Genomic DNA, 13307 nt, shown 5'->3' on the forward strand with positions numbered 1-13307 from the left:
GTGTCTTTTATATGTTTGCAAAAAAATAACAGAAAACTCGAAGGACAACTGTGTAAAACGAGCAAACGGTGAATAAATATTTTTAGGTTACGGTAGTTGTCGTTGTGGGACCTTCGGTTACGGCCACCGGCGTTTCTCTTCCACAGCTCCGATTTTTTAACACCTGAATAATAGTTCCGAAAGTCCCACAATGACAACTACCTTAACCTAAAAACATAGTTGTTTTCCGGATTTTTTTTTCAATTTTTCTCAATCAATTTTTCACTATCAAAACATTTTTTTCCGAATTGTTTGCAGAAAAATCACTGAATGAAAAATCGACGAAAAGCAGTGAAAAAAAGGGAAAAATACGGAAAATAAACTAATTTTAGGTTACTGTAGTTGTCGTTGCGGGACCTTCGCAACCGGCTTTCCTCTTCCACAGATCCGATGATTATTTGTACCAGAATAATGGAACTTAGTTTTTCATGAGAAATCTGAAACATGTAGAACCAGCTCCCCCAGAATAGTGCCTTGCTGAAATCCTCCTCCTCATTTTTAGAAAAACCTCGTCGTGGTTCATTTCTTGTCACAAACGTTGCCAGTGACGGGCTGACAGCTGTAGCCGTCACGAATCCACACCGAAGGTGATTTTCCTCGAAAACAACGGAACCCCGCTAGAATTTCAATATTGTTTTTTGATAGAGTTTCCGCTTTCAGATTTCAAATTATGGATGACGAATTGGCAGAGGCAAGAGGAGAAGGATATGGGAGAAAAAGAGAATTCCATTCTCGAAGCAGTGCTATGGATGTTGGTTTTTCTGTCGAATCTTCAACCCCCACAAAATTTTTTTTGTTATCCAGGTGTTGAAGGATTTGGATCTGAATGGAAAAACATATGCAATCACTGGAACAACATCTGGAATCGGAATCGAAACAGCTAGAGCGTTGGCTTTGAAAGGTGCTCATGTTGTGATGTTCAATAGAAACATTGTGGAATCGGAAAAGTTGAAAAAGAGAATTGAGGATGAGCAATCCGACGTAAAAATCGATTTCATTTCATGCGACCTGAATTCTCTGCAATCAGCAAAGGCAGCAGCAGATGTGTTCCTTTCCAAGCATTGGCCACTTCATGGATTGATTCTGAATGCTGGTGTTTTTGCTCCAAATACAAAAATGACATTTGATAATTTTGAATCTCATTGTGGAGTTAATCATCTGGCACAATTCCTTTTGGTCAAAGAACTTCTTCCGGCTCTTCGTCAATCCTCTCCATCCAGAATTGTCTTCGTTTCCTCTGTATCCAGCAGTCATACCGGATTGAAAGCTGAAATGACCAGAAATGAGAAAGTGAAGAAATTGTGTCCAGAGAACGCTAACGAATTCTATTACAAGTTTGTCTACCATGATACACATTACCGGCCAATAAGATACCGTAAAACCTGAATTAGAAGGGCCCTTATCTGTTAACTTTGAACTAATTTATCTCAGCTCCTTTGAAAGATATCAAAGAGTTTTCAACTGATAATTTGTTTATCAGTATATCACTAACGTTTTGACAATTGACACATTTTTGATATCTTTTTTAGAAACCAAAATGAATTGGCTCAAACCTGATAATAAGGAGGCCCTTCTATTACAGGTTTTACGGTATAGAAAAACTTATTTTTCAGTTTATTTTGGTCATTTTGACCATTTTCAGGAGTCTGGAGTTCAGCTGTCAAGGTTCCGATCGGTTTGAAAAGTTTGGAGGTTATAAAGCAGACCTTGATTAAAAACGTTGTATTCACAGCATTTTATGAAAATTCCTGGTTTTTCATATATTTGCCAATTTCTGTAAGACACCTGTTTTGTACTGAAAAAAAAAGAAAAAGACAGACATCTTTCAGAAATCGGCAAATATCTGAAAAAACTACGAATTTTCAAAAAAATCTGTGAATACTAAGTTTTTAATCTATGTCTGTTTTACATCTATGTCTGTTTCACCAACATTTTTTTTATCTATGTCTGTTTCACCAACATTTTCAAAGAGATCCGAAACCTGACAGCCGAGCTCCAGAAAATGGTCAAAATGGCCAATAATCAACTGAAAAATACAATATTCTATATCTCATTGACCGGTACTGTATCTCATGGATTTTGCTACTTTTTAGATTGTATGCTTACTCAAAAATGTGTCAAGTTCTGACTGCATTCAAAATTCATAGAGATGAATATGTCAGCAACGGAATCAGTACATATGCTATTCACCCTGGAACTATGATTGGAACTGGTAAAATTTGGATATCCAATTTCAACTTCCACTTTTTTGTTTTCAGATATCTCTCGTGGCTTCGGATTCTTTGGAAAATTCTGGAACGTCATCTCAAAGCCATTCACAAAAACTCTCGCTCAAGGAGCCGCCACAAGTGTCTACTGTGTTGCTCATCCAGATGTAGCTGAACTTTCTGGAAAGTTCTGGGAATCTTGTTGGGACGATGAGAAGAGTTTGGACGCTGACATTGCCAGAGATATCTCGCTTCAAGATGAACTTTGGGAGCATTCGGAATGTCTCATTGATGAATGGTTCAAGAGTCAGAGACCAATTTCCACAATTGGAAATGGTGACGTTTCTCCATCTGCAATTTCGGACACTTCTTCTGAAGAGAACGCCTGATCTTTCTCGTATTTCTGATGTCCATTTTCCTAACACCATATTAGAAAAAACTCAATAAAGCTTGTCTCTGTCAAACATATGAAGTCCGTAATAATAATAATACAGATCAAACCATCCGATTCCCGAAAATGTTTCGTCCGTTTTCAATCCTCTCTTTACCTCCTTGAACGTTTCGATCTTTTTACAACATCCCCATCTATTAAGTACCCTTATCCTTTAAAAGTGTCAAGAGATGAATGAATGCGATATACACGTGAAAAGTCGTAGTATGTTGCCATTTCCCTATAAGGTTACTTCAGGCCTTTTCGAGGTCAATTTCCATCTTTTTTGATTTTGTTGAACTCTCCAGAAAGTTTTTAAAAACTACAGTAACTTCTATATTCTTCTGTTACCTAAATCGGTGTTTATGTAATTTAAGTTGACTGTTTTAGAATTTTGGAACTGTTTGAATCATAAAATTTAGAAAAACGCAAGAGATTCTTAGGTTATGCAAAAGTTTTTCTTCAGGAAAGTTTTGAACAAATACCGTACTCGCCTAATAGAAGCCCACCCAAACCTCCAACTTTTAGTCCATATATCTCATTTTCTGTGAAAGATATCTAAAAGTGGTCAACTAATAAATTATTTATCATAATATCACCAATATTTTATCAGTTGACAAGTTTTTGATATCATTCACAGAAATTGAGATAATTGAGCTCAAAGATGACTGTTTGGGTAGATTGCTATTAGAGGAAATACGGTATCCACACTGTTTTATTAAATGATTCCCCCTTTTATTGTCATAAAAATTGAAACACTTCCTTTGTCTTCAATCCGGAAGAAAATCGAAAAGTGTCCTTTTGTATTTCAATGATCATAATATTAGGTTGGCGGGAAAGTCTTTGTCACTTTTTCAATAGTTTATTTCTCAAAGAAAAAATAACCGAATAATTAATTATATTGTCCATCATTATCAACAACATGTCTCCAACGTTCCCTCAATTTATGGATTCCATTGCGGTAGAATCCAGCCGGGCGTGAGGCAAAGTATTGTTTGAGTGCCGCTTCGACCGCTCCACGGGAATTGAAGCTTCTTCCTTCGAAGGCACGTGTCATATCGCCAAATAACCAATAGTCGGAAGGAGCAAGATCAGGAGAATACGGGGGGTGAGGGAGAACATTCCATCCATATCCCATCAGCTAATGCTTCACTTGTTTCGAAACATGTGGGCGAGCGTTATCATGTTGATAGTACACTTTCTTGTCTTTCAGGGCCGAACGGTCGACTGCTTTCTTGAGGTTTCGTAGTTGAGTAGTGTAGAGGTCTCCAGTTATTGTTTTGCCCTCGGGCAGAAGTTCCCAGTAGATGGGGCCGTCCACTCCCCACCACACAGAGAGCATAACTTTTTTCGGATGAAGGTCGGGTTTGGGGACATCCTGTGGGCTCTCTCCTTCTCCAACCCACTGGGATTTCCTGTGGTGATTATCGTAGAAGACCCACTTCTCATCTCCGGTTATTAGCCGGTCCAGCCATCGATCGCCCGCGTGGAGAGTGAGAAGAGTAATCGAATCGTCGACTCGGCGGTCAAGGTTGGCTTGAGTCAGGTGATGAGGTATGAATCGACCAAAAAGTTTTCTCATTCCAAGAGACTTCAAACCTTCAAGGACTGTGCTATGGTGAACTCCGAATGTGACAGCTAGTTCACGGCTAGATTGAAATGGATCCGATTGCAATGCGTGCTTCAGCTTGCCCAAATCCAACTCACGGGGTCTCCCAGAGCGATCCTTTTCATCGAGCGAGAAGTCATCTTTTTCGAAACGATGGAACCAATTGCGAATAGTATTGTAGTGAGGGGCATGTGTGTTGTACACATTCTTCAAGAAAGTTTCCGAATCCTTCATCGTGGTGTGAGATAGGAAGAGGTAAATCAAAACATGTCTGATGTGAATAGCAGTGGGAACAAACATATCGTTTCAATTACAGATGAGGAGCAGGGAAGGAGATGGGGACTTGTTTATATGGAAGGTTCTTATCACCTTGTTATTCACTAAAGTCGATATCATACACAGCCTCCATATACGAGAACAGTGATTAAACAAACAGAGTGACAAAGACTTTCCCGCCAACCTAATACGATCAGCATCTTCTTTTAATGAAGCATAAACTCCCTTATCAAATCACTTCGTTTCCCAAACAATGATTCCTTTTTTTTATTTGATCCTTTGATTCTCTTTTGAATACCTTTTTGCTTTATACGTCACGCCCGATTTTCTCGAATAAAGCTAGTGCTAGCCCCGTTGAAATGTTGTTCGCAGCCACTTGCATAGCCTCATTATTGTGGGTAATGGAATGTCAGTTGTGCCGGAAAAAGGATTACATCTCCGAGAATTTTGTTATTCATAGGTCTTCTTTACCTGCCTTGTTTTGTTGGAATCCATTTTCTGCCTGCTGCCGATTCGAAAATCTCCAGACAGAAGTTTTTTTTATATTTTATCATCTCCAATCTTGTCTCCAGACTAGCTTCAGATTGCAAACATCGGATGTCTATAAAAGATGTTTGATGGAAATTCTTGTTTGTTTCAACTCATTATGTTAAGAACCTCCTCTTCTTGTCATTCATCTGTACATGATCTTTCTTGTTTCGTTGATCACTTCCATTATGAATTTTTGGATATCACTCAACTGTGGAATTGGATAATTTCCCATAACGTATTACCGTATTTCCCCTAATAGAAGCTCATCCAACCCTTAAACTTGAGCTCAATTATCTCAATTCCTGTAAAAGATATCAAAATGTAGTAAACTGTCAAAATTTTTTTAAAGTTAAGATAAATATTTGGTCAATGAGCTACTTTGTGATATCTCTTACGAGAAATGAGATATATATGGGCTCAAAGTTTGGGTGGGATTCTATTATTGTGAATACGGTAGACATTTTTCTCTGTTCGACCATACTCAACACAGTTTTTCAAGTAGTTTTCCCATTCTTTTGTTCTTCCACAATTCTATTATTATTACTTGTGCTTTCTCTTTTTTTTTCTCCAGACTTTGTGTGTCTTCCCTGAAGTATTCAACGAGCCGTGTTTTTGTTTTTACTTAAAATTTTTATTGATACTTAAAAAACTCAAAATTCCAAATATGTTATTTACTTAATTTTCTTTTAACTTCAATTCCTTGAAGTTCCTAACATGTTTCGAAGTTTCTCCAAGGGAACGTCCCCCCGAACCGTCAATTTGAGCTCATATAACTCAGTTCTTGTTAAAGTTATCAAAAAGTAATCAACTAACAAAATGTTGGTGATATTTTAAGGAACATTTTAACAGTTGACCAATTTTCTATATGTTTTACTGGAACTGAGATAATTCAGCTCAAAGTTGACGACTTGGGAGCATGCTATTATAATTTTTACGGTATTTCGTTCAATAAGAAACAGCTAACTTTATGTTTTTTTTTGATTTCCAAGAACTAAAAATATATCGTTTTTTTTAATAGTCAAAAATTTCTTCATACTAGCCTCATTCAAGACAGGTGTACCAGCTGAACGCGATTGTCGCCAAGAAACTATTTAAAAATTATAGAACATTGAGATTCGCAGTTTCTAGATGGCAAATGAATTGATACATTTTTCTTCGAGTACTCAGAAAAATCAAATAAACATCTATTCAGTTTTTTTTCTGTATGATTCCAGTTAATACTATTTTAAACTAAATTTTCAAAAGGTTTTTTGTCTTCTGTCTGATTAACTTGTGGTAAAACTCATCTTTTTCATTAATTACAGATTAATTTTTTCAATCCAACAAATATATCCAACGATTCTGAAAATTAAAAAAATATAGCAAACATTCTAATAGAAAGCCACCCGAGCTTTGAACTCAATTATCTCGACGCCTGTGAAAGCTATAAAAATTTGTAAACTGATAAATTATTTACTATAAAACCACATATATTTAATCAGTTGGAAAAATTTTGATATCTTTTACAGGAAACGAGATAATTCAGCCTAAAGTTGCCGGTGTGTGGGCTCCTATTCGGAGACATACGGTATTTTCAAGTTTTTTAACATGAGTTTACTGAAAACTCAAATCGTGTTCACTTTCCAATAAGCTTCCTTGTGCATATTTTCAAAAGTCATCCTGAATATTTTTATCTTCAAGATCTTCTTATTTGCCTCCGGCTTCAACAGCCTGTTTAAATAGACTGTTGCCTAGATATCCTATTTCTCTACACGAATCGAATCTACGAAAAGAAAGCTTAATTAGCGTTTTACCGACCATAAACCACAGTCAATTTTCCGCTTTTTTCTATCCGAACCTCTACCGTTCGTTTCGCCCCCTTCTATTCCATCTTCATCATCAACATCTCGAACGGAAAAAGCTCCTCCTTCCAATTATCCTTTTGGCGAGAAACCAGCTTCTCGTGTACCACCCCTCTTCACTCAATTCGCACTCAATTGCCCTCTCCTGTATAATGAATGTCCACTGACATTGGCCTTACAGTTACATATGATGGTCAAATGCAGTATTCTTCTCTATTCCTTATCATTATCAAGTCTTGTGAATGTTGCTTTGCCTTGCGTAGCAACCAGTCCTGGAACTACAGTAACCACAACTACAGCTGCGACGACAACGACAGCTGCAACAGGTAAGGAACATGGTTTTTTTTAGGATTTCCGGATGGCCTAATTTTCGAATTTGATTCGTTCTACGCTTTTAAATAATTGATATAATTATTCATATGATTAGCAGCCAAATACCGGTACCAGTTAGACAGCAGGGTCTCCACAGCTTTCTTTGGAGTTAATATCACAAAATTTTTCGTCGCCCTCATGTTTTTTGAACGAGGAATGTTATTCAAAAAATTTTAAAGTTTTAAAATTTTAAAGGTGTTCTTGTATTAGAGATTTTACAGCAATTCGTTTCTAAGCGTTCCATGGTGGCACACAAAAATCCGTTCACTGATAACATTTTTGTCATATTACCACCAACATTTTAGTGGTTGATAAAATTTTGATATCTTTTATAGAACTTGAGATAATTGAGCACAAAGTGCAAGCACCGTGAAACATGTATTAGAAAGGCCGGCTCTTCTGTTGTTCTGAGGTACCACCGGAGGGCCCTTCTATTACAGTGGACCTTCAATTAGAGCATAGTCGCAACGGCCCGGCCCGCCTCCCAGAGTTAAAAATTTTCCAAAGAAATATTGGCCCATTTGTTTAAATTAAAAAAGTAAAAAGTTACATTATTTATTCATGAAAATCAACCAATTTCACTATAAATGAACATGTTTTTCCTTTAAAAAATAGTGTTGTAACACAATTTCTATTAAAATGTGGAATTTCCGAAATATCTTTCATTGAAGACGAACGGAAACTTTTAAATTCCAAAACACGCTTTGAAGGGGTCCTTCTTCACAGAGGGCTCTTCTAGTACGGGTGTCCTTCTATTACCGGTTTTACGATATATGATGGTATTCTATTAGAGTTTTTCGGTATTTTCTTTCAGATTCCAGTAAAATTCAGTTTAGACTGGGAAATTTTTTTATTAACCATACTCTCAAGTCTCAACTTTCTTAGTTTTTTGTAACAATCCAATTTTTCAGGCTGTACAAGTTGTACTGTCGGTCAAGTAACATTTGCTCAAGATGATGGAGGAATTGAAATTGATACAATGGGAATGTAAGGATTCAATACAGGTTTATTATTCCTAATTCAATAATTGCAGTGAGGGAAATGATCCAGCTTCTGGATGTTTGACATTGACAGCCACGTGCACAGCTGATGTAAACTTTATTGCGTTTATGCAGTTCAATAATAATCAAGGAGGTCCTGCTGAAAATGCAAATATGGGAAGGGTAAGAAGATCTACAAAGGATCTATACGCGTTATAAATCGTTTATTCAGACTGTCAATGCTCTATTGAATTGTGTGGATGGAAATTGGGTTTACACGAGTGGTGGAGTATCCAGAATTGTAACTCAAGTGTCTTGTAATCAAGCACCGGAGGCTGGATAATTCTACCTTCTGAATACGTTGAGAATACAACCATCGACAATTGCTCAAACGACCCATTTTTAAATTTTAATAATTAATAATATCGATTCGTGTATATTTTTTGCCAGTCCCTTTTTCCCATTCCCAAAAGTACTTGAATGTTCTTTTGATTCTGCACAAACAAATCTAGAGAAGCCCTAATACAAGTTTAGTGTCTTTCAGTATGCTTCCTGTTATTCGAAGAGAGCATTAGATGATCGGAAAAATCAGAAGCATGAGTATGGAAGTAAACATGCTGGAGCATGGATTTTTAACATTAAAACTAAAGTATTTTCAGTGATAATCCTGACTTTTCGAATTGATTCGATTAGTATGTTATCATCCAAAATGTCAGAAAGGCTGGAGAAAAATATGGAATGATTGGTGGTCTGTCTCTAAAACGATAGCTAATGCAGGAAAGTGAAATCATGAGAAGCTCAAACCTTCAAGAAGTTTTATCATGCCTTAATTCGATCATAAGACCAGGCTCTGGACCGTAGTATAACATTTGCAGGAATTTAAAGATTGGCGCATTATTACCCGGACTAATATTTGTACTAGAACAAAATTTGAGTAAAAAGTTGTACTTTATTCATCAGTAAACTGGCCAAGTTTCAACTTGTCAAGGTTGCTTCATCTTGTGAAAATCACAACAGCGTGCAAAAACTATTCATCTTTGGACGATTATAACAATACATAGACTTGAGGAATCGCTTTCAAAATTTCAGTAGCTTTGAATGAAACGTAAAATTATATTGCTACCAATTTTCGTGCCTCTGAGACACTTATGTTTAAAGATATATCAGTTTTTATCGGTCCAGGTAATTATGCGTCACCATGCAAGTAAATTGCACTCCCACAAAAGTTTAAGCTTTGGAATACGGTAGTCATAAAAACATGCAAAGCTGTGATTGATTCTTCATTCAATCCCGGTTTTACAGATGTATCTAAACTTCAAATCCCTTTCCCAGCTGAAAATATAATTTGCGACTATTTCTATCCATTGACCTGCAATCCATGAAGCCATATAAAACAGAACATTTCCTTCCAGACTTTTGAAAAATCTTTTTTGATCTGCATGAAAACAGAGGTAGAAAAACATGGAAAAAATTAGTAAAACTCGAGGAATCCAGAAACAACAAAATGGGTTTGCTCACTGATCTTTTGCTTCCTGAATCAACCAATATACTTGGTTGATTCCAGGTATCGTACGGAACTCACAAAATACAGGATACCAATTCCCGGACTGTTAAAAACGGGTATATCTTTAGACATAAGAATTTTGGAAATCAAAAATTGGTAGAATTATAATTTTACGTTTGATTCAAAGCTACTGAAATTTTCAAAGCGATTCATCAAGTCTCGGTATTGTTATGATTGTCCAAAGATGAAATGTTTCTTGCAAGAAGTTGTGATTTTCATGAGATTGAGCATTTTTGACAAGCGATAACTCAACTCAAACTTGATCAAATAATTTGAAACTTTGCCAGTTCATGGATCAGATTTTTGAGTTTTTGTACTTCAAATTTGAGCCCAGCACAACGCTTTACTAAAATTTTATGAGACTACAAACTTTAGTCAGGGTAATTATGTACCACCCTCTATTTGATTCTGATGGTTCCCTCGTCACTTTGACTCCGGTCATTTTGAATAAAATACAATTTTCAGAAAAGAAGTAAAATACAGAAGTCGTTCCCCGTGTCGTTTTTTTCGGCTTGTTTTGTATTTTGTTTTTAGATGGATATATTCTGATAAAGTTTAAATTTCTACCAGGAACGTCTGTCAGTTAAAAAAAAAAGACAAAAATGAGTTGAAACCTTCATTCGAATAAAATCAGGACATGTCCCAATTGAACACAAATAAAGTTCAAGATTATATACCATAAAACCTGCAATAGAAGGCCCCCTTACCTTCAACTTTGAGCCAATTTTTCTCAGTTCTTGTCAAAGGTATAACAAAGTTGTCAATTGATAAATTGTTTATCTCAACATTAGAAATGTTTTGTCAGTAAACACATTTTTGATATCTCGCATAGGAATAGAGATAATTGAGCTCAAAGTTGGTAGTGTCGGAGCCTTTTTATTACAGGCCTCACGGTAATTCAATGAAAAACAAAAAAGACTCCTGAACAATGACTCGAATCCAGAAAATTCAAAAAATATCTCTACTTATATACTCTGAAAACAGTCCCCTCTTTCCAATAAACATTTTTAATTTTTGATGCTCTTGTTTATTTACAGAACCGGAAAGTTTGGTTTTGTAGTCGTCACACAACGCACTTTTGAGTTGCTTATCTTTCTAGCCCAAAACCTTCTGAAATTGTGCTGAGTTCATCAAAAAATTCACTTTCATCACAAGAAAAGTAGGTTATCAATTGTCGATTAATAATCCCCACGTGTCTTACAATGGGCGCCACCGGCCGCCTCGTGTCAACTAGACACTTTTAGATGGCATTCTGAAATTTCTTGTTTTTTTCGTTTGAGTATGTCAGCCAGCTGACCACATATTTATTTGCCAGCGAAACAAACAATATGTTGCAATAATTGAAAGAAAAGAAGGGCATGTGATATTAAATGGAAAATGTGCTGACTATGCGGGAAATAATCAGGAAGAGTTGTTGAAGAAAAATACTTCTAATGCAGTTTTTATCGAAAAAAAAAGGGTCAGCTGTTGAATCTTTTGGAGTGGGGTTCTGTTGAAAAAACAGTGCTTTATTACGGATTCCGCGACAAATGTCAATCAGTTGGCAAATTCGACGAGTCATTAGCTTCATTTTCTCCGATAAAAAAGTGATCTCTGTTTTAGAATCTGGAAATTAGGTTAATAAAAAGAGAGACTTGAACCAATTCTAGTATGATTCACAGGATGGTATTCGTGTTTTGATGAGATTGCAAATGTTCGAAAAAAAAAAGTATAGCAAGTGGGGAATAGAGTAAGAATATGAGATCAGATGTCAACAGAATTGATTACCGTATACACTCGAATCATCATAACCAATTTTAAGATCACATATCTTGGTTTCTGTGGAAGTTATCAGAGAGTGGTCAGATGACAAAATATGGTTGATATTATGATGAACATTTTCTCAGTTGATAACTATTTTATATCTCTCACAGAAACCGAGGTATAAAAAAACTCAAAGATGGTGGTTCAGGTGACCTTCTATTAGAGTGTTTACGGTAATTACAACTAGTGGAAAATTGAGAAATTGGGTTTTTACTGCATAAAAATTGTTTTAAATTAAAAGAAAACCGCAGATGAGGAATGATAATTGAGATTTAAAAATATATCTGAAGTTTTTCTCCAAAAAAGTACATTATCGGGATGATCCACAGAATCCACACTTTTTCATTTTGGAACATTTCCTTCTACAGTAATCCTTTTCGTTTTCATATAATTTTCCCCTACAGTAATCAGTTTCATTTTCGAATATTTCCCCCCCTACACTAATCCTTCGAATTTTCAAATTTGTTCCCCCTACTGTAATCCTTTTTGAAAATATTTCCAAACTTTTCAGCCCCTTCTGCTCAATTTCAAGTTATTTCAGAACCTTTTCGTATTATCAATGATTTCACTAGTGCAAATAATTCGTGAATTTCGAAACTACATTTACAGAATCATTTCCTGTGCAACGTCAGATTTTCGACCAAATTTCAATATTTCCTCAGTCCCTTCTTTTCTTACTCATCCCCCGAATTTTCTTCGCTGATAAAAAGCGTGTACCGCAACATTTTTTTCTCCTCAACGTGTACGATAAAGACTTGTTAATCACACGTGTACAAATTGTGACAGAAATGTGCTCCAGAGGAAATTTACGTCAAACAGTGTGTTATAATAATGACAAATGAGATAAACTGAGATTTACCCGACGGGGTTATCCAGGTCAGACACTTCCTCTCTAAATAAAGATGATCCCTCAAATAGTTTGTCGTTACTACGTACACTATTTTGTTTTCGAGAATTTCAAATTTTTTGTCGATTCACTTTTTTTGGCGGTCATTTGTGACGTACTTGGATGAAGTGGAAGTTTGCCTGATTTTCGACAACCGTCTCGATTCCAAGACCAAACGTCGTCGAAGCGATTTCTCCTTCGTTGCACTCTTTTTCCCTCGGTTTTTGTCTTTTTTGGAAGAATACAAAGATGGCGACGACGACGAGACCTCATCTAGAATGTCTACGTCAAAATGTAGTACACATTATGTATGCTATATTTAGGAATAGTCAAATGAGGACGCGACTGGAAACATATGATTTTGGAATGGGATGAAGAGAGTGGGGTGACCCTGGAATAATATAGTGAAAAGAGGAAAGAACAGAGATCCAAAACCACCAGAAGGAATTATTTTTAGAGAAGATCAGATGGTTCGAACAGAGCACACAAAGTTCATTGGAGCTCTGCTATCTGAGATTTTCAGAGCATTACGACATCTTGCTGCTAAAATACTGGATTGACCGTTTGCTGGCGATCTCCAGATTTCCAGTTTTCCAGACTTCCAGTTTTCCAGTTTTCCAGTTTTCCAAATTTCCAGTTTTCCAGATTTCAAGATTTCAAGATTTCAAGATTTCAAGATTTCAAGATTTCAAGATTTCAAGATTTCAAGATTTCAAGATTTCAAGATTTCAAGATTTCAAGATTTCAAGATTTCAAGATTTCAAGATTT

General features: G+C 36.1%; 3 protein-coding genes across 3 annotated transcripts; 2 read left to right on the plus strand and 1 right to left on the minus strand.

Moving 5' to 3' along the window:
* Nucleotides 1–709: 709 nt before the first annotated feature.
* Nucleotides 710–2635, plus strand: CBG13117 (the record flags this gene model as incomplete). The annotated part of the gene is made up of 4 exons (XM_002646686.2): nucleotides 710–790; nucleotides 844–1373; nucleotides 2133–2251; nucleotides 2298–2635. The coding sequence occupies 4 exons, from the start codon at nucleotides 710–712 to the stop codon at nucleotides 2633–2635; spliced, it is 1068 nt and encodes a 355-aa protein (XP_002646732.2).
* Nucleotides 2636–7120: 4485 nt separating this feature from the next.
* CBG13119 lies at nucleotides 7121–8628 on the plus strand (the record flags this gene model as incomplete). Its single annotated transcript, XM_002646687.2, has 4 exons — nucleotides 7121–7259; nucleotides 8217–8292; nucleotides 8339–8468; nucleotides 8518–8628. The coding sequence occupies 4 exons, from the start codon at nucleotides 7121–7123 to the stop codon at nucleotides 8626–8628; spliced, it is 456 nt and encodes a 151-aa protein (XP_002646733.2).
* A 3961-nt stretch (nucleotides 8629–12589) lies between these two features.
* On the minus strand, nucleotides 12590–12811 carry CBG26153 (the record flags this gene model as incomplete). Its single annotated transcript, XM_045242131.1, has 1 exon — nucleotides 12590–12811. One exon carries the CDS (start codon nucleotides 12809–12811, stop codon nucleotides 12590–12592), a length of 222 nt encoding a protein of 73 aa, XP_045099368.1.
* Between the last annotated feature and the right edge of the window lie 496 nt (nucleotides 12812–13307).

Source organism: Caenorhabditis briggsae (genome assembly GCF_000004555.2).
Source record: "Caenorhabditis briggsae complete genome, chrII, whole genome shotgun sequence".
Lineage (NCBI taxonomy): Eukaryota > Metazoa > Nematoda > Chromadorea > Rhabditida > Rhabditidae > Caenorhabditis > Caenorhabditis briggsae.